Source organism: Calypte anna, chromosome 14 (assembly GCF_003957555.1).
Source record: "Calypte anna isolate BGI_N300 chromosome 14, bCalAnn1_v1.p, whole genome shotgun sequence".
NCBI lineage: Eukaryota > Metazoa > Chordata > Aves > Apodiformes > Trochilidae > Calypte > Calypte anna.
In genome coordinates this window covers 10,759,116-10,780,066 of record NC_044260.1, presented here as the reverse complement: position 1 = coordinate 10,780,066, position 20,951 = coordinate 10,759,116, and the positions used below count along the sequence as shown (strand labels likewise).

Below are 20,951 nucleotides of genomic sequence, written 5' to 3'. Positions count from 1 at the left end.
CCCCAGCAAGCAACTAAGCAGAGGTGTAGGGAGACTGCATTACTTGATTTCTGATTGTGTGATTGTGTAGAGCTTCCTTCTTTTTGTGCTCCCATCAGCCTTCTGAATTGCAGCAAAGCTGTGGCTAACCTGAGCCAGATTCTACCTATGCCTCACTTACATCAAGGTAAATCAAAAGAAATCGTGGCAGTCAGTGGGACTACAAAGGCAGTGACACGGGGTACAAAGCTCATTAAAATTTTTACTGGCACTACTCTTAGAATAAGCACTAACTCTTTTTATCTAGAGCAATAACAACAAAGAGAAGCCCAAAGCCAGAAAATATATGTCCACTGACAGACAAATTACTCTTACTGAAAATTCAAAATAAGATTTTTACATCAAGGAAATAAAACCAGGTTAACAGTGGCTTTTATGGCCACTTTAAATGTCCACCTGCAGGAAGGTATTTTTGCTGTATCTGTTAAATGTAGGACCTAAAAACACCCACAATACCCAGAAAGGGAGAAAAATTAGTCTTTTGCTTCTGAAACATTTTGTAATGGGTTACATCTAATTCAAAGTGTATCAGACAAGAAAAGACCAGCCAAAGAAGCCAGAACCTTTAATTTAGTTAATTAATGGGGAGGATAGCATGTCCTTATGTAAAATGAGAACGTAATCTGCTCAGGCTGGCTGCTCACTTGGTAGAGAGGCAGAAGCTACCAAGGGGCCTTGCAATTTATTTAGTTGGCCACAAGATCCGAGTCCACACAGCCTTCTGTCCATGCAGCCACACTCCTTAATGCCTCCTGTCCCTCCCCATGGAAAATGAAGGTGATGCTGCAAGACTTTCCTGCAGTCCCACCAGCCTGTAAGAAATAAGCCACACGTGAGCGGGTGGGTCAAAAAGCCGCCTCCAGCACTCAGGCTCCTGCAGCTGCAGGGACTGCCACTGTGCATGCCCGTGACAAGCACGCTGATGGCAGAGCCACCACCGCTGACAAGACTCCCTCTGTAGGACCTCGTCACCACCCAGTGACGACTGCTCCATATAGGAACTGTTCCTGGCCCCCATGAAGAGCTGTATTGATCTCGCTCGCTGGCACTCGTTACGGTCCAGTAGCGCAAAGGCACCCACACGAGTAAATCTGGGGAAGGATTGTATGTTGTCTTAAAGTGAAGGAAAGCTCCAATCTGTATGAAAATCACATAGCCTTATTTTGAAATGTGCAGAGAGGGATTAATCAAACGAGCTAAACATGGCATTTGCATGGGAAACCCAAAATTACAGAATAAGTTACAAAGGCTGTGACTTGATCCTAAGACGAGGTCTATTGAGGGTAAGCATGACAAATGTGAATGCTTTGTTAAGTTGAAGTAATAATAATTTTTGCAATAATTAATAAAAATATTTGGAGGAATTATTTTAAAATAAGAGATAATGCAATCTGTTTTCCCCCTTTTCCCTGGCATTCATAGGCTGGGCTTAATTTCTTCTCAGCAATGGCCTACGAAAGTTTCACCTCTGTTTGTCATCATTCCTCTTCAAGCACTATGCACACCCTACCTTAGCTACAGTTAAACCCACACGGAATTTCTAGTCCAAGTGAAAAGATAAATACATATTCAAGTACCTTATTATTCAACTTTTTAAAATCCCAATAGAAGAAACACAGAGAATCACTTTACATGAATCTCATGTGTTTTCTTTTCACCTTGGGGAGAGGATACATTAGCCTCAGTCTTAGGAAGTATTTGTCACGTAGTTACAATTTAATCCTAATTTATTTATGCCTAAATCCAGCAAAGCACTTAAGCATATGCTTATGCTAAACACATGAATTAGCCCATTAACTCTACAGTTAAGCATCATACAAGTACATCATACAAGCTCTGATGGATTTTCTTCACTTCTTTACCTTGCAGAAAGAGTTCAGTGAGTGGTGGATTAATTTTATTTGAAACATCTCAGATATGCTGACTACTGAGAAAACAGTAAAAATTCATCATAACCCCAGCAAAACTGGACAGGTCAAAAGTTTATCTCAATGTACACGTTTTTTTTTTAAATGTAACCTTAAAAGAGTACTATGGAAAATCAGGCATATCACCTACCAAATAAACACAAACAAAACATGGTTATCCTCCTTTGTTCTGTAACAATTCTTTAAAACAACAGGTGCTAAGTTAAATCTCATGTTCAGGCATTTATCACATCTGTTTTCTGTTCCCTTGGAAAGTATTCTCGCAATAGTGCTCAAATGAATTACAATGAGATTTGTCAGTTGAAACCTAAGAGGGAGTTCAGGAAATAAACATTTAATACTAGGGGGAAAAAATAGGTGTTTAAAAGCTTTAAACAGGTTTCCAGATGGTTCAGATAGGCAAAGCTCCATTACAGCCACCATATGAGACCCACTGTAACCTTCATGAGGTCTCCAAGGTGATATGAGGCCAAAGGAAAAAGAGATGAAGAGAAGTCTACCTGGGTATAGAGCCTCAGCTTGCTGGCTAGGAACCTGCAGCATGGGCTGGAGAAGCCCCAACACCATTGGCATTCTGGACCTGCAGCCTGCCCCAGTCCTCAGCACTAGAAAAATACCTCAACTAAAACATGAACAAATCTTCACTGTTCTCTTGTAAAACTGGAGCCTGTCTATTCAGAGGCACTGAGGAGGCTCCAATAAAGAACTTTCATAATCACATTTTTATCCTAACAGCTTTTATGAGAATGCAGAAAGGTCTCCTTCCCCTTGCAAGCCTGGAAAGACCTGCAGGTTGGTATTGACAAAGACAGTCCTTTAACTCAGAAGGAATAGAATGTGACTCAGTAATGCTGTAGGCTAACAGTAAGGAAAGATTAAAATATTGCTTTAAAAAGAAGGGTTTCAGTGCAACAAAATTATATAGAAGCATCTAATGAAGTATAATCTAGGACTTGTCATTCTTACAGGTATAATTTTCTCTGCAGCAGCTCTGAGATTAATACCTCCAACTCTGCTACAGAGGTAAGACAACCTTGATCAGGCTTTAAGTCAGTTCTTTTGCCAATGTCCCTTGCCTCTTGCAACTGTTAACCCCACTTTTTTTGCCAAACCATCTCTCTCCTTGGAGAGAAGAAATACTTCCACCTTTCACAAAGCCTCTCCCAACCCCTCCATCCATCAGTCTTACAGTTTCACTTTTGCTGTCTTCCAGGCACGTTAGTCATGCCAGTGTCTTTCAACATCATGACATTTAGTTCTTCCAGACTCCCAGAGTCAATGAGTCTTTCTCTTAAGTCAGCATTGCTCTGCTCCATGACCCAAATGGATTGGGGGGGGTGTGTGACTAACATGTCACTCAATCTTCCTGCCCTCAGGATCACTGCCTAGACATTTATTGGAAGGCTCAGAAAACCAGAAATCTAACTAAGCTGAAGTGATTCTGGAATTTAAAAAGCAAACTACATCCACCTCTCATGTAGCATGCCATACAAAGGATAAGTTGCTCTTTGGAAACGAATAAATGTAATTCACTGTCTGAGTATGGAGCTGTTTATGGGAAGAGATTCAGAAACCCTCCTTGCCAAAGCTCTAGAGGCATTCTGCCTTCACTGTTAATTCAGGAGCAGACCACAGCTCTTCTCATTGCAGGCCTAATGTTACAGGCAAATGTCATCCCTTTAGAAAGCACCTAGAAAACGGCAAGAAGTTTTACAATAAACAGCCTGAAGTGGAAACAAGCATTGTGGTTAGTTGTAAAATTACTTTTTTGAAATTTGCTTATGTCTCAGGTTCTGTTACTGCAAAATTCAGATAGCAGAATAACCAAAATCATTTTGCTTAGGTCAAAAACTCATTTGAAGGACAAAACCCCCTCAAAACGTCTTTTATGCACTGAACACAAGAGCAAAACTTCACATCACTTTAGACCTTTAATTCTGATGTATTACCACCTATTTTATCACTTTGACTTTAGTGAAATAAAAACAAATCAGGCCTGGAAGTCCTTCCCATCTTGCCTTAGAAGTTCTTAGTGCAGTGAGGCAGAAAATTTCCTCAACCAGCTGTAATCACACCAACTGAGGTACCAGGAACAGATTCCTTTTCTCTGGCCTCTCCATTTGCAGGGCAGGCCAGAGGAAGTGTTTAGTGAACCTGACCAAATTTTCCATGTTTTCCCCTTGTACAACAGGAACTGCAGAGTCACTTGTGAGGCCCTAGTGAGAATCCAAGGTGGAAAGATGGGAAAAGATTGTTTCTCTTATGACCAACAGCTCTTCTCATCACAGTAGCAGCAACCTGAACTGTGCCCTGGAGACAATTCTAACTCCAAGGAAATGAATGCTACTATTATAGACACCTCTCCAGGGGACTCCTATTGCTCAGGATGTTTAAATCTAGGCCAGACAGAATAGTGTCAGCAGCACAACAGAAAATAGATGGCAGAGGAGCTTCCTTAGCCTCCAGCTTCAGTGGGATTTCACTACTGTTAATCCCAAAGCACTGCAAACTGTATGTGAGGCTTTTTAACTGTTGCTTGCTAAGCTACTGCTCCACTACCATTTCCTTCTTTTGTGTGTTGCTTTGCTGAGAACTTCACTTGGCTTCAAAACAGCGAGTCATGCTTTTAGCCAGGCTGATCCACTTACTCTGCTCAAGAAAAGGTTCCAGGAATCACCACTTCTCTTTCAGGAGGCAATAAAAGATCTCTTTTCTCATCAGGTCTGTTGCAGAAATATATAAAGAAACAACATTCTTTTAAACAATAAGAAGAAAAGACTGTAGGTTAAATATTTAGGGAAAATACAGGCAGAGTTGAATTCACAGTGCTTCACACTGTACAATCACACACAGTCCACTGCTGCACATAATTCTATAGGCTATTTGAAGAAACAGTTTAAAAAGACTTTTTTTAAGGAAAACATCCACTGAAAGGCAGTGTACTAGCAGACTCTAACCATCTTTAAGACTACATTACAAAGATGTCAACTGAAAAAGAAGGGGGAAAACGATTTTCCAGCACGTTTAATTTGGGAAGCCTGACAAGCAGTTAAAAAAGACCTCTTCCATTAAACATTTTGGCATGGCAATAATTTCACTGGGTCTCCCAGCGAAGTAATCTACTCAAGTCCTTGCAGGACACACAAATCTAGAGGATTCTTCCCACACAGTGCCAGGCTATGGGCTCAACCCCACATGCTTCAGGTGAAAAAAAGACCTGCTTTCTGCTCAGTGGAAGGGCACTGCGATCAAACATCTATTTTATCACTAAACCACAACCCTCCTGAATATACCTATGTGCTGTCAGTCTGACCAGCCCACTGCTTAGTAGCACAGAGCACTGGACTCCACCACCTTAATATAACAATGACATCTAGGACTATGTACTGAAATACACAAATGTTAGGGAATACATGGAAATGGTTTTCAAAATCTCTATTTCCCTTCTGCTTTGTCTGGTGGGAATTACATACATAACATCCCCGTCTGCTGTTCCTGGGGGGGGGTCACATCATATTTCACTGCTGGCCACCTCAGTCCTTACCCCGCAGCACTTCAGGAAGAACAGTTACAGAACAATTAACTCTACGTTTGCATTTCACTTTTGCAGACAGAAATTCCCATTTCTGGATTTATTACTTCCTTCCCAGCCTGTTTCAAAGCACAACCCTGGGCGGCTAGGCAGGTGCATCACTCCGAAATGCATCCGCTTTGCTCTTATCCTACTGACTCGTGTGGCAGCTTGCAGACAAAATGCCCTTTCCTGCCCTTCACCGTGGAGTGAGATCGCTGCTAACTGGGAAGTGGTAGGTTACCCGTGGAGGGTCATCCACGCCACCAGCCAGTCCCGGTGACAGCGAGGGGTAAAAGCCGGGCTACCCCGTGCTGCCTGGGGCTGAGGGAAGGGGATCCCGAGGGGCAGCACCGAGACAAGGTCTCCTCGTACCCCCGGCCTCACCTCAGCTGCCCCGCACCCGCCTCCGCCGACCGGAGGGTCCCCGAGCAGACAGCCCCATCGAAAAGGCGGCGGGGGCGGTCCCTCCGTCGGGAACCGGGCTGATCCCGCCCCGCCCGGCCCAGCCCAGCCCAGCCCAGCCCCTCCCGGCCGGGGCCGCGCCATGTGCCACCGCCCGCCGCGGGGCCCGCGCCGCGTTCGCCGCCGCCGCTGAGCGTGCGAGGGGCGGGCGGGCGGCTCGGCCGGGGCGGCGGAGCGAGCGCCAGCAGCGCGGCCGCGGGGAGAGCGGGTCCATGGAGCACAACCACCTCCACCTCCACAACGGCTCCCTCCTGGCGCACCACCGCTATGGCTGCGGCTTGGGATATGCACCTGTCGTCTACTACAGCCTCCTGCTCTGCCTCGGGCTGCCGGGTGAGTGCGGAGCCGGCGGGGAGGGCAGCTGCGGGGTTCCCGCCTCTCCTGCGGTGCGGAGCAGGGCGAGCGGGCTGCCGAGGGCACCGGGAACGCGGTTTTTCCCCTTCTCAAAGGGGATCAGCACGGGCGCTTCTTGGACAGCATCTCCGCTGCCTGACACGCTGCTGTCCCGCCGCCTTCTCCGTGCCCTGGTTTGTCCCTCCCTGCCCTCGCACCGCTGCGGTCGCTTTCCCACCCGCGCTCGGACGCTCTGACTTTGAACTTGACAGGCAAAGTCTCAGCCCGTCGCGAAGTTTCTGGCCTAATCAATCTTCCCATTTGAAGACGGAGCGGTGCTGAGGACGGGGGTGCACCGGGTCTGTCCCCTGTCGCCCGCATGTCGGGCTGGCAGTGACCAAAGGTGTAGCGGGGAGTTTGTGTGATGCAAATCTCTGCTTGTCTCCCCGGGGCCGGAGTGGCTCTAGGAGCAATATGCCCCTGGGTAAGGAATTTGGCTGGGGAAGGAGAATGCTATCCCGGGGTTAGCAGATAGTTGTACTCTAAAGCCCGTCCCTGCAGCTGATGGAACAGGATAGTCCAGACTTAGGGTCAGCACCCTCTGAAGGCAATGGCAACGCTGACTCTGAGATCCCCAAGTGCAGGTACAGGTCTTGCAAGAAAGTCCCAGCTCACGGGCACCAGCCCATATAACATTCAGTGCAATTTCCTATTTTAAATGGGAACAAATCTGAGAAAAGCAAGAGAGACCCCAAATGGGAAAGGAAAGGATGTTTCAGGTTTGGTGTGAACACCTGTGAGGCACTATCCAGCACACAGGTATCCACATCTCAAAAGGCACGGATGCCACACAAGCATCACATCAACATGACTGTCTCAGCCAAACCCAGAGGACAGAGCAGGTCTCTCCTCCCAGAGCAGGCTGTCAGCCAGATGCCTTGGCACACAGGAACTGCTCGTGCAGCCCCACTTCTGCAGTGACAGTCTGGGCTTCAGCAGGCAGAGCGGCCACCCCAGCACAGTGTGGGTAGGCAAGCACCATGGCTTGCTCCCTGGATTGACACCTTCAGCTGCAGGGTAACTTTCAGCAATCCCAAGGACAGGCTGAATGAGTCGGGGAAAAGCTAGAGCAATGTGATGCATCAAGGTAGAATCAGTATTTAAAGATACAAGACAACAGAGTTCAATTGTGTCTGTGTAAGACTACACATTTAAAGTGCCAGGTAAAATGGCAAGCAGCAGTGATACTTAATAGTCTACAATGTCTAAATGTTTTGTTCACTTTCATTTCTTCTCCAGGCAATTAATTCAAAGACAGTTTTTTAATCAGACATGAAGAGCACATGCACACATGCAATTACCACTCTGCATATGAATTGATGATCTTCATGGTGGTGTTTGGGGTTTTTTTTCCTCCCTGTCTTGTAATTAAAATTTGAAGATTGGCTAATAATTCAGTTTAATATAATAGTTCAGAGAACTGGAAATTTAAGTCCTGTATTTACCCACAGAGGCTGGAGGGCATAGGCAACTGTCTCTCTGTACAGCATTTATGAGTTTTGACCCTGACCTGAAGAGACCCAGCCAGCAGGGATGAGGAGGTAGTTTCCTCTTCATTAATCCCTTATGAGCTGCTTAGATCTCCATAGTAATGACAAGCTCTGATTTCAACACCTGTCCCCTAGGAACTGACCAAGACCCTCTCAAGATTATCAGAAGTTGTTACAAAGTAGTCTCTAGCTAAGTGTGCCTCTGTACCTCTCTGAAATTGGGAAAAGCTTCACATGCACAGACAAGAAAAATCACTTAATGAGTGTTCTGCACATACTTGCACCATCTCCCTAGGGATATTGCATTGTAATTACAGACCTAACACTGTCATTCTAAGAACATGGCTAAAATCAGTGCGTGATCAAAGTTAGCAATGGTGACACTCATTTCTCTCTCAAGGCATCAGGCATCAGTTGATTAGAGCAGAGGTACCAACGACAGCTTAACAGAAGGAGCCAAAGCATTTGGTGGTGCCACTGCTGAGGTCAGAGCACTGATGTCAGGTATGGATGCATCAGCTTGCTCAGTACATGTCATCTGCAGATAACACTGGCACTGCCACCTAAAAACACTGCACGTGCACACTGTGCTGAGTGCATGAGAAATTTATGAGTCTCACCCTAAGAGAGAGATGAGAACAAGTTGGATACATTAAGGGGAAGATTCACACAGCCAAGCTTCATCAAGGATGTGGTTCAGGGCAAGAGCAGTGCTAAAAAGAGCTTTTCATGTTTTCATTTGAAGCTGCTCTTCAGTTTTCTAGCAGTAGAAAATTGTAAAGGTAGCACACTTATTACATGTTAGGAAAAGAACCCTTAAGTCTGTGAGATCCTAGTAATTAGTTTTCTGTGGTGCCAAGAATTTAAGAGAAATGTCATCTAGGATTTGTCCTAAAATACAGCACTAGTGCAGTGTTCTGCTGAAATAGAAATGGCTAACTCCTTGCCACAAATTTTGGAGAAAGGATGATGAGAGGGGAAACCAGTTAACTGTTTCTGCCTTTTCTACTGTAGTGTCTAAAGAAAATTTCACTAACTCAACATCTCCACTTTGAGGCCAAGCGATGCCAGGCCTGACTGCATGCAGAGAAAGCATCCTTTCCCTTCCCTGTATAACCCAGGCATCTCAGCAGATCCTGTTCTCATCAGTGACTCTTTCTTCCTCCCTGTTCAACCAGGCACCAGAAAGTCTGAGAAGGGCAGAGACAACTGAGAGGGAAGTGAAATCCCTTCACCCCTGCTGCAGCAGTTGTAGACAGGGGAAATGCCAGGCTGTGCCCTGCAAAGAGGTACAACCACAGAGGCGCCATTGCTGCAGGATGTACCACGCACTGGGGTGGCTGTAGGAAGGCTTTAGTGGAAGTGTTTCTTGCTTTAGTGAGAGAAAATGCCAGAGGAGAGGTAATTTTAGATACAGGGAAGGAAAGAAATTGCTCTGATTCAATTGAGGAGGGGGCTGGTAAGGTAAGGTACCAATTCTCAGTCCATCGCCTTGCCAGGGAGAGCTGCACAGAACAGCCACACCAGGGAGCTCCTGCTATAGCACAGCCACCAAACACAACCAGGAGGGTCAGGCAGAGAGGCAGCAATGTTTGCTGCAAATACCTGGCTTTGACCCTGGTTCCTCCTTCACCAGAAGGTGCAGTGGCAACTGAGTTGCCTTACATGCAACACCTTCCCTGTCAGGGGCACAGCACCCTGCTGCTGAAAGGACGTGTCACAGCATTTCCTAGACCAGCCTTGGCCTGAACCATGGTTCCAGAGGTCTCCTGCTCCTAACACCATGGGGAAAGGCAGAGTAAAATCTGTCTTACTGCACGATTGCTGGTTCCACTTTCTTCCCCAGTCAGTGACCTCCCTGGGGAGCAACTCAGAATCAGAGGTTGTCACATCCCAGTGACAAAGTACAGGCACATACCCAGCACCCTCATAGCATCCCCAGGAGAAAACAGACTCACAGCAGTGCCCCAGGGAAGACACTCCAAACTCTGAGAGCCTGGTCTACAAATGATTCTTCTATTCATGCTTTAGGTTTCTGCTTAAAAATCCACCACGCTGATTTAAACAGATTGAGGACTTTACAAGTTTGGGAAAAGAGCCTGGACACACCTGGGTGTTCCCAGCTGCAGGGTGCAAACACTGCTTTTGTGTCAGACCCGTTACAGAACAAGGTGTTGTAGAGATGGAGACAACCCAGGTCATTCAAAGCCTGGCTACAAACAGGTCACACTGGTGGGCTTCATGTAGAGAAGCTGGAGCCCTGACCTAGAGGAACATGTAAACTCAGCAGGGGTGCCTAACCTATTAAACATGCTGTCAAGGGAGAGCTACATGTTATGGATCTTCCTGTAACAGGTGAGACCTTCTGTCCTCACACAGCAAGTCAGCTCCTTCCCAGGGTGTTGGGCTGACACACAGGTACCTAACATTTGTACTGTGCCTGTGCAAATTGCAGTCCAGTCACAGGCAAACTGAAATGGAGAACAGGTCCTTCTGGAGGCTTCTCCCTGGATGCCTCTTGGAATAAAGAGGCTGCTCAGGAGGTGTGCAAGCCAGGGTCATTGTCCTGGCAAGGCAGGTGGGCTGTTGGCTGAGCATTCCTGATACAAGAGACCACCCCCATGCAACAGTCCAGCTGTGCTCCCTCTACACCCTGGACCTGCAGAGGGAATAAGACATTGTCATCCTTGTGCTTACAGCCACAACCTGGTTAGTACTAAATGTAGGAAGGGGGACAGGTAGCACTGTTTGTTGATGACTCACATGTCACATCCAGTAAATACCAAAGCTGGCAGAAGGTAGGTGTACATACAGCACACAGCAGTAAAGAAGCGTGTCTGACCCATTTTGGATTCCTGCCATCTCCTACCTAGTATTTTCTTCTGCAATCAATGTACAGGCTTCTGATTAAAGAGAACATTTCCAACACTTCAGTAAATATCCTCTCTCATAACAGCATACCTGAACAATAGAAGTTCTAAGGGAAGATCTGAAAATACAAGGGAGAATTGTTACATGTAGAGTTATGACCTTGAAAAAACAGCACTCTTCAGCTGTCGCTCATTAGAGTTCACACAATGAGTAAGAACTGAGGCTTCCTGAGGCCTGATTCAACCCCGCTTTTATTCAAAGACCACACTTTCTCTGACTTAAAATCTGAATTGGATGCAAAGTCAGTACATTGCATCCTGCTTAAAGAAGGACAAATAAATTGGCAGAACTTTAGATCAGCTATCTGAGCAACTGAAGGGCACTGCAGCACATTATAGTAGCACTACTGGACAGAGGGGAGCAAAACTGCTGCTAACATGCTTAAAATGAGGCTCTTCCTATTGTAAAATGAATGCTTTTTCTTTAAGAAAAGAAGAATCAGTATGAAAAAGATTCATTACAGTGTTCCTGCACAGAAATAGTGACAGCAAGACATGCAGATGGGAGCAATTTAGTTTGGTCAGTATGTCTGGAGACTGTGGTCATTAAAGCCTTGCAGGCTGTGGCTGAATCTGAGCTAACACAGAAGAGGACCTGATTGCATATTTCTGAACACCACCATGCAGAACAACTGCTAACTTTGGATTTTTTTCTCCCACACCAGTAGAGAACAACACTGTCAGGACTGTAGTGATAACCGTGCAATATTTGGGAGGCCCAGTAGCCTATGAAGTGCACAACCTTCCACGGCAGGCTGCTGAAATGGATTGGGAAGGAAAAACTCCAAAGGAGATTTTTCCTTGAAATGACAATGACTCAAAAGAGAGAGCACAGCCAGTTTTCACGGTAGGTGGGTAATGCAGAGCCCCTGGTTGTTAAGAAGCTAAGGCATTCAGAAGCACTAGGCAGTCTTAACACCCTGCTGTTCTTCATCCTCCCCTTACTTAGGTTTTCTCCTTCTCCTCTTCTCTCTGCTCCCCTCCATAAAATGGGGGTGAATCAGCAGAAACAAGCCAGCAGGAGAAGGCTTTCATCCACATATGTCAACACAATTTGCTGTAGACAAACAAACAACAGGGAGATGTCCTGACCTGGTGCTGCTCTCTGCTTTTACATGGCAAGGGCAAAGCAATCCCTGGCCTCCAAAGCATTCACCTTTTTATTCAAGTGGTCTTTTTGAGCCTTTAATCTCTTTTCCCATTAACTTTGAGACACCAGAAAAGGAAACAAAGCCAAAATTAACTCTTTAAGTACAAGGAGACCTTGCACAGAATTCCATTTTCATTCTGCAGAATGAAGACACGTACCTATATAAGGATTCTGAACCCAAATGTCCAGAGCACTGTTAGTGCCATTCTGGGCTGACCTGATAGAGAAGATGGTGCCGAGTTGCCCCAGGACCCCAGCATGGCTGTGCAGAGGGAATGAAGTAGAGTCAACCAACTAGGACCAGAATTAGCCATACAGAAGATGACTAAAAGGAGTTCTGTCCTTTTATTCAAAGAAGAGAGAAGCCTTCTTATTGGAACACTGGATGCATCTTTTCCACTGAAATTGCCCTGGTCTGCCACTTGAAACAGTCCCTGGAATGTGGTGTCATTGAACTTCTCCATCTTTTAAATCATATGGTGCACTGACTGTGCAGAGGTGCACTAGAGGTTGCTTTTGGTTTCAAGACAAATTACCTGTCATTCAGTTACATCAGACTAGAATATTTCACAAACATTTTTTTCATTCCAGGTGTTTTTGTCTTCAGTGTCCAGACTGGCACACCAAAGTGTGCTATTTTTAGTGTGGATGCATTATATTATCTGTGGGGGAAATAAAGCCAAATTATGGTAGTTTTACATAGTCTGTAATTTCCTGCATATTGTGTAAAATTGTCATAGCCTCCAAGAAAGCTTGGCCATGAGGCTTGCAAGCATGAGCTCCTGTTGCATTAGCTAATGCTTTAGGAAGACATAAAACCTTTGTTTTTTAGCAAAACCACAATCAATGGTAAAATCCTCTTAATTATTTATGTTCAGTAAAGAATTCATGCTAGTGGCCTTATGAAATCACATCCTGCCTCCATCCTAGTAGTCCCATCAAATACCTTTAGCACCTGTCTCAGTGCTTTGGCATTTGATGTTGGAAGGGTGGAAGGGTTTTGTCATCCTTGAGCTCATGTTACTCAGCTTGAGACCTCCTAAACTTCACCAACAGCCCACGTTTAGAAGCCACAGACACCTGCCAAATGAGACACCCAAATTGCTTTCAAATTCTCTGTCTAGATACATTGCCTGCATAACCAAATCCTTTTTATGATTTCTGCATTATCTTGCAGATTGCTTTCTCTCCACCCAGCCCCAATTTCCATCAGGAAGCTTAATTAGTCTGGTAGCAAGATGTGAGGCTAATTTTGGGATGCAAGTTTTAGACATTTTTATTCTCATGTTGGTACCTCTAAGAAAGACTGAAGGGGGGAATGTCAGAGTCATTAGAGGCTTTCTACACTGCAGGCTCAGCTCAGGAAAGATGGATGAGAAGGGTGAAGACAGGAAGAGAAGAACCAGATCTCTGTCACATAGTGCACTTGTGTCACCAGTGAGAATGTACCAGGCCTTCCTGCATCTTAGCCTAGCATTCCTTCTGGGCTGTTTTCAGATTGCAAAAATAGCCCTATTTTATGAAAACCAAGGAAAAACACATACTCCAACGGTCTAGGAAAGCTGAAAGCAATACAATGTAATTACATCTGTCTGCCAGACAAGTTACTGCACTTAAGCCTGAGCAGTTGGCAAGGCTCAGAGTGAATGCCCAGCCATCAGTGTCTCCATGTCATTACCATGCCTGGGCCCTCCAACAGCAAGGAAGCGCTTCTGGCTGGATTAAAATCCTTCTCTGGCCTCCATAACCAGTCAGTGCCAGCCACAGAGCAGAGTACTTCATTCACAGCATCCTTCCTCAGAGATGCCTCAGCTAATAAATGCTGTCAGGGAGAAAAAGGGCCCCAGAGGCCAGATTTCATCATCAGAGTCTGGCACCACCTGATTCATTCACCTGTGATTTGTGAGCACAAAGCCAAGCCATGTTTTCTCTGCCAGTCACTAACCCAATCTCCCATTTTATAGAGGGGAGTTTAGTTCTCTAGGGCAGGAGCTTGATGATCCTCTACCTCCACTTTTGCCTTCAGAACTGGCATAGTCTTTCCCTACACGTGGGATTTCTAAGCACAAACAACATGAGAGTCTCCTTGCAAGGTGTGAAACCTCTTCCAGTGGCAGACCTGCACCCATGCCTGACATAGTTTTTGTGATGCTCATTTTCTGGATTAGATTCCTCTTTCCCTGGGAGATGCAGGCACCAAGTCAAGGGCCCTTCCCTCCTTAGGATGAGTGGGTTCTTGCCATTCAGCAGTGCTCAGGAAAATAAATCAATGTATTTTACAAAGCAATCCTCACAAACTCTCAGGGAAGGAAAAACATATTCTTTAAAGTACCTCTTTATGCTTTGCACCAGTTTAAGGAAGGACCTCAGGATATGATAATAAATTCCATTAGCCTCAAGCAGGCACTGGTCTCAAAGGTTCTCCCTCCCTGCTGTAATGTTGAGTTCAACCCATTCCAGCTGTAAGAGAAAAGCATGGAACTGCTTTATCTTTTATAATGACAGACAGGATAATTTTAAAAGATCATATAACCAGCTGTAGAGAACATCATTAATAAACATGTTTACTTTGCCACAGCAATTTTTAAAAAAATAATTATGTCCCTCCATCAGAAATCCCCCAGAAATCCCCCATTGTCATCCTCTCCAGAGAGCTCCCCACACTGAGTAAAGGCTGAGCACCATCCTCATCTCCAGTCTGGTAACTATTGGCTGTGTTAGTAACCATGGTCAGACCTGGCTGCTTGACACAGTGCCTGTTTACATTTTAATATTGCCACCTGGCTTAGAGAAAATCATCTCTTCCCATTAAGCCAAAACACAACTTTTTTTTGCCATGTATTTGTAGCATATTGTACCTAAGTCTCAGAGCTTCCAAATCTAAGAAGAAGCTTCTTCTTCGGGTTTTCCAAAGCAATTTAAAATATTCCATTTGTAAATGGTCTCTCCCTGTGCCTGTCAGGTGCCTAATGCAAGGCCTGCACAGTCGTTTCCTATATTGCATGATAATTTCTAGGGATCCTAGCAACAACTGTACTGGGTAAAAAGTGCCCATTATATTCAGTGACCAATGTGTATCCCACTCAGTAAGTGACACTCAGGGCTCCTTCATTTAGGTAGTTTATGATGCTGAACTGCTGAACCACACAGCAGGATGTACTCCCAACACAGCCACACTACCACTAAGAAGGCTACTTCGCTGCATGAGCTGCTGTGTACGTGCAAAATACTCAAAAAAAAAAAACCCAAAACCCAGAAACTTGCCTGTTTCTTTGGTAGGCAGATAGAATTGTTCCTGCTTAGGCACACAGGGGGTGGTAAACAGTCGGTGGAAGGAGCTCTGAGAATGCCCTGTGAAGACCTTGGTTAGACACTGCTTGAGTGGGGAAAAGCATGCCTGGAGGTCATGCACTCCTTGGAGAGGGCCCAGACAACTGCCTGGCCTCTACACACAAGGTAGTATGGTTTTGGTACAGCAAGCAAATCCAAATCCACACGAGAACCAAGGTCACTCCTAAAGGCTGTTCCGTCTCAGATACGTGGAACCTCCAGTGGCATGAATTTCAGTGCTACAGTTTATACTCAGAAGTTGATAAAGTCAGAGGAAATGTGCAAGGAGAGATGTAAGTGTCCCATGATGAACCCTGGCTGAGTTAGAAGGCTGCTGTATTTTGAGCAGTGTGGACTGATGGCTTTTGGGTGTCAGAGAGCTTCAGATACCCTGTCTCAAGAGCATTCTCATGACCAAAGGGAAAGAGTTGAGACTGCCATTTCTGACAGTTGCTTCTCATCATCTGCTAGTGGCATCTCAAGGGCCCAGCCAGCTAGGTCCCTAATCAAGCCCCAGTTCTCAACCAGATATTTATAAATTCAGAATACTGCACTGCAGCAAGCAACGCTGGCATAAATTCCCATCTGTCATCCCTTAAGAACTCCCAGCTTGGTGACCAAGCTTTTTCAAATTCAGATTATCTTTACTTTGTATCTACAAAAAACACTGGAAGAAATGGGCAGTGTACCATCCAGTAAATTTAGGGGCACTGACGTATCCAGCAGCTGTAGCTCTACGTATGTTACAGTACAGACATATTTTTATGTCTCCATCATAATCACTGCCATCACTAAATACAATGTTAGTGGAATAATTAGGGTAAACAAGGCTAAAATGTGGTTGCAAATGCAATGCTCATCATCACCTTCCAGATGCAGCAGGCAATTTTTGCCCAAGGGAGAGCTCACAGAGCACTGAGTAGCCACCCAGGAGTCACTGTGATGCTGGCACAAGGACACATTCACACAGAGCTCTGTTCCTCATTTCCCATTTTACTAAGTTTTAGATAGTGCTTGAGGACACACCAAGGACCAACATAACACTGGCTAGGAACTGGGTGAAGGACTGAGATTTAGCCATAGCTCATCTTTTCTCTCCCTGTACAGCATGCAGCAGGAAAAATACTCCCAAACCCTCTGTTAAGACACTGTCACACTGTCAGCTTCCTGCTGCACTCCCACTATTTATTCTTTTTACAAAGCAAATTATACTAGCATATTTCATATAATTCAGCCAGAAAAAGCCCTAGTATTTCCAATACACAATACTGTAACCCTTGCAGAAAAAAAATTGGACAGAGCTTGCATGTACTTTATCAGATCAATTTTCTAATCCAGTTCACCAAGCAAAGCTCGCTGACATTAGACGAATAACTTGCATTTCAGTACACACCATTACTGCTGTTGCTGGGAACCCTGAGAAAGGCAGGGAGAGAGGGTACAGAAGAAAGGACTGCTCGTAAATCTCCTTCTGAAGGAAAATAGGAGTGGGGTTAGAATCAAACAGCAGGACCCCCACAATGTGCAGAAAGGGTGGGGGGAGCAAGGCTGCTGCACCTGGACACGGTGTGGCTCCAGCATCTCTGCGGGAGCTGCTCTGCTGGTCAGGCCAGAGTTACCACCACATCCTCAAGCATCCCCCATGCTGCACACTGCCTCCAGCTGCTGTCACTGGAATGAGTCAAATCTAGAGGATTTAAAGAGAAGATGAACTCCACAGGTCACATCCAATATCTGTGAAGCTTAGCCACTCAGCCTGGCTGGCCAAAACCAGCAGTGACTGCAGAGTCATGATAAATGCTCCAGCTCGAGGATTTCCTTGACAGTGCATCCCTCACTGTACCTCTCGGGCTCATCAGCAGGCACCTCAGAGGCATTTTGTAAGCAAGCAAGTGAAAAATGACAGCAGCTCTGACTAGGATCACCCCTTGTCTCCCACATCTGCTCTGAGCTGAAAGCAGTGCAGTTGCATGATGTTAATGGAGAAATCAGGAAAACTCCTCTGGAGGTGATTTGAGACAGTACTATAAAAAAGACCACGGGTTTTTTGTTTGTTTTGGGCTTCTTTGGTTTTGTTTTGGTTTTTAGGGAAGGTGTCAGTCAAGTGCCATGCCTAGTTTTGTTCTAAGATCCAAAACTAATATATTAAGATAATACAAGAAATAGGTGAGACTGATGAAGACTATTACTCAGGATCACTTGCTCTGCTACAGTATGTTTCCCCAGCAGCAGAAGTCTGCTCCCAGACAGCAGGCTTTGAAGGCATTTAAAAGGTAGCTTTTTCCAGTGCCAAGTAAAACAGGTACAAAAAATGAGCATTTTCAGCTGTTAGGACATATGTCCTCAGCTGTCATTGCCTCAATGTCAGCAACATCCTTTCTCTCTGATATAAACGAATCCTTACAATTATTGTTGATTTGTTTTGGGAAATACATCAAAGCCAGGAGAAATGTTTGAAGCACTGAATGCACAGACGTGATGATTTATAGAGCACTTACAGAAATGTCAAATACAAACATTTGGCAGTCTCTTATACAGTAAGCCAGACCTCTGATTTTTAAGCACTACTTCAGGTATTCTAGCCAAGTTATAAAAACTTCTGATGACAATCTCACCTCTCATGCCAGCTGTACTGCTGGTAAGAATAATAGGTTTTTTTCCCAATCTAAGACTACACAATAAGTTCTAATAGTAAAGCAAGTTGTTAAATTCTGGCTATACCTTAGTGCTTCAGGAAAGCTGTCAATGGCTGCAAGGACTGTTTGCATCCTTGATGAGGAGCTCTGCCTGGCCAAGGGCTTCCTTGGCCCTTCCTATAGTATCCCTTACAACACTGGTTCAAGCACCCTAAATACACCTTAGAGACACTAAAGTGTATCTAAGTTTAATCACAGCTTTAGAAGACTGAAACAAACCAGTCAGTGAAGCAGCAGAGAGAAGACACTTGAGCACTTCACTAGAATACTGAGTGTCATGCAATGACATGGGTCATGGGTCTGCATTGCAGCCAGAGAGTTGCAAGTGGATGCTTTTTCAGGAAACCTGGGGATGTTTACACTTAGTCTGAAACAGAACATCCATCATGTCTGATGAGGCCAGTAGAATTTCCTTAGAGGCTCATCTGTATCCCTCCAGAGGAAAAATGCTTTCCAGTTGAAGGACTTCCAAGGAGCAGCTCTGGATAAACAAGCAGGAATTCTTTGTGGAATAGACTGGTTCAGTGGTGGGAACAGGGATGTTACTCCAGAGCCCATCTGCAGAAGAGTGGGTCAGACAGGCAGGACTGTGTTACAGGAGACTCATCCTGGGCAGAGCTGAAAACTTTGAATGCTGAAAAGGACCTCCAGCTCTTGGGAGGAGCTGGACATGTATTTCCCTGGGAGGCCTTCTCTCAGCTGAGATCCCACTTGGTCAATTACCTAATCCAGGTGGCTTTGATTTCAGCTTTTTTTAAATGGAGTTCAAAACTCTGACAGGCACCACAAGCTGGGATGAGGAACAAAACAGGCTAACTCTCTGTTTCTGTCTCCACAGCAAACATCTTGACAGTCATCATCCTTTCCCAGCTCGTAGCTCGCAGGCAGAAGTCCTCCTATAACTATCTTCTAGCTCTAGCTGCTGCTGACATCCTGGTTCTCTTTTTCATTGTCTTTGTTGACTTCCTCATGGAAGACTTCATCTTAAACAAACAGATGCCTCAGGTACCGGACAAAGTAATTGAGGTCTTGGAGTTTTCTTCCATCCACACCTCCATTTGGATTACGGTTCCACTGACAATTGACAGATACATAGCAGTGTGCCACCCCCTCAAGTATCACACAGTCTCCTACCCTGCTCGTACTCGAAAAGTCATTGTAAGTGTCTACATCACCTGCTTTTTGACCAGCATTCCCTACTACTGGTGGCCCAATATTTGGATTGAAGACTACATAAGCACATCTATACATCATGTCCTGATCTGGATCCACTGCTTTACTGTTTACTTAGTGCCCTGCTCCATCTTCTTCATCCTCAATTCCATCATCGTCTACAAGCTGCGACGAAAGAGCAATTTCCGCCTGCGAGGGTACTCCACAGGGAAAACAACAGCCATTTTGTTTACTATAACTTCTATTTTTGCCATACTTTGGGCACCAAGAATAATCATGATACTCTATCACCTCTACGTATCCCCTATAAGCAACAGCTGGGTGGTACATATTGTGTCAGACATCGCCAATATGCTGGCCCTGCTGAACACTGCAATTAATTTCTTCCTCTACTGTTTTATTAGCAAAAGGTTTCGCACAATGGCAGCTGCCACGCTGAAAGCCTCCTTTAAGTGTCAGAAGCAGCCTGTGCAATTCTATACAAACCATAACTTTTCCATAACAAGCAGCCCATGGATTTCTCCAGCCAACTCTCACTGCATCAAAATGCTTGTTTACCAGTATGATAAGAATGGAAAACCTATAAAAATATCACCATGAAAAGGGCAATAGGTGGAGTTCCTGGGTGCAAGTTCTTTTCAAGTGGTTACATCTTCAGGATGTAATTTGCTGAAATGGCTGTTTTCAAGAGTGGTCATTTGATTTCATTTCCCTGGGAGACTGAGGGTAGATCAGACTGTGAGGAGGGAAGAGGAGCACTCGATTTTAGGAGCAAAAGCAAGAAGGCAAACGCCTCTGTCTCTCATGTAGCATCTTGAATATGCCTCAGAGTTCAAGTCTTAGTGTTCAGTCACACTCAAATGATTGGCACCCTAGCATCAGTGCAGTCCAAAGTCATTGGAAAGGGGAAGCCACAACAGTGTTTAATTACAACCTTTCAAAACCAACAAAACCTTGCTTGACCATGCAGGTTACTATCGACAGAGCAAATGGACACTTTTATCTACTGTGGAAGCTGCCATTTCTGGTGTTTCCACTTGCCAAAACTGATGTGTTGTTTCTGATGCAGAATACTGACACACATCTTGCTGTCAAGACCTTGTTGCAGGAGGCAGCCTGCAAGACATGAACTGTGAAAAGCCCTGTTTGGCTCATCTGAACAAGGCTTGAGGACTGCTGTAGTACCTGTTGCAGCATCGGCACGGAAAACAATCCTGCGAGCTGCCAATATTCATGTGTTTCAACTTGTTACTTAAGAATGTGACCAAGACAGGGAGCTTGAGGGAGGGAGGGAGGTTTCTAGAGCCAAGAACAAAAGCAGCATCTTTTCCCAGCAATTTCAGTTATGGTGTTTAAAGACTCCCAAATTCTGCCTGATGCAGAGCTCCCACTGAAGCAGCTCCTGTGAGGTTTGGAGTGATTACAGCCTTCAGTGTGATTACAGCCTTCCTCCTTAATCAATAAAGATTGATTTATCCTCCATGTTCAGGTCTTTAAGGATTAATATATAAAACCTCAACCTAAGATTTTATTCCTGACAGATTATGCCATGCTATTGTAGATTTGCCATTTAGTTATCAAAAAACTATTTATCAAAGAAATTGTACTCAACAATTAAGTCCATTAAGTACCCAACAGAAGCAAAAACAGATCAGCTTCAACTGAGGCTTTAAAGTATTTACCTTAATGTAGCTTATGTTCTCTTTTTTCACACTTTAAAACCAGCATCTCAGCAATGCTAAGGGTAGGAAATGAAAAGACATTTACTGGACACCTGAAAAGGCCT

The 20,951-nt window shown here is 44.9% G+C and overlaps 1 protein-coding gene across 1 annotated transcript; it reads left to right on the top strand.

The window, feature by feature from the left end:
* The first annotated feature begins 6,215 nt into the window (after nucleotides 1-6,215).
* Nucleotides 6,216-19,765, top strand: GPR139 (G protein-coupled receptor 139). The gene is made up of 2 exons (XM_030459932.1): nucleotides 6,216-6,336; nucleotides 18,831-19,765. Exons 1-2 carry the CDS (start codon nucleotides 6,216-6,218, stop codon nucleotides 19,763-19,765), a joined length of 1,056 nt encoding a protein of 351 aa, XP_030315792.1.
* Nucleotides 19,766-20,951: the final 1,186 nt, after the last annotated feature.

Bases quoted from the DNA above. Each gene is read 5' to 3' on its own strand.
- GPR139 (XM_030459932.1), top strand. From the start codon at position 6,216: ATGGAGCACAACCACCTCCACCTCCACAACGGCTCCCTCCTGGCGCAC. The intron at 6,337-18,830 runs GTGAGTGCGGAG...CTGTCTCCACAG, and splicing joins GCTCTGCCTCGGGCTGCCGG to CAAACATCTTGACAGTCATC.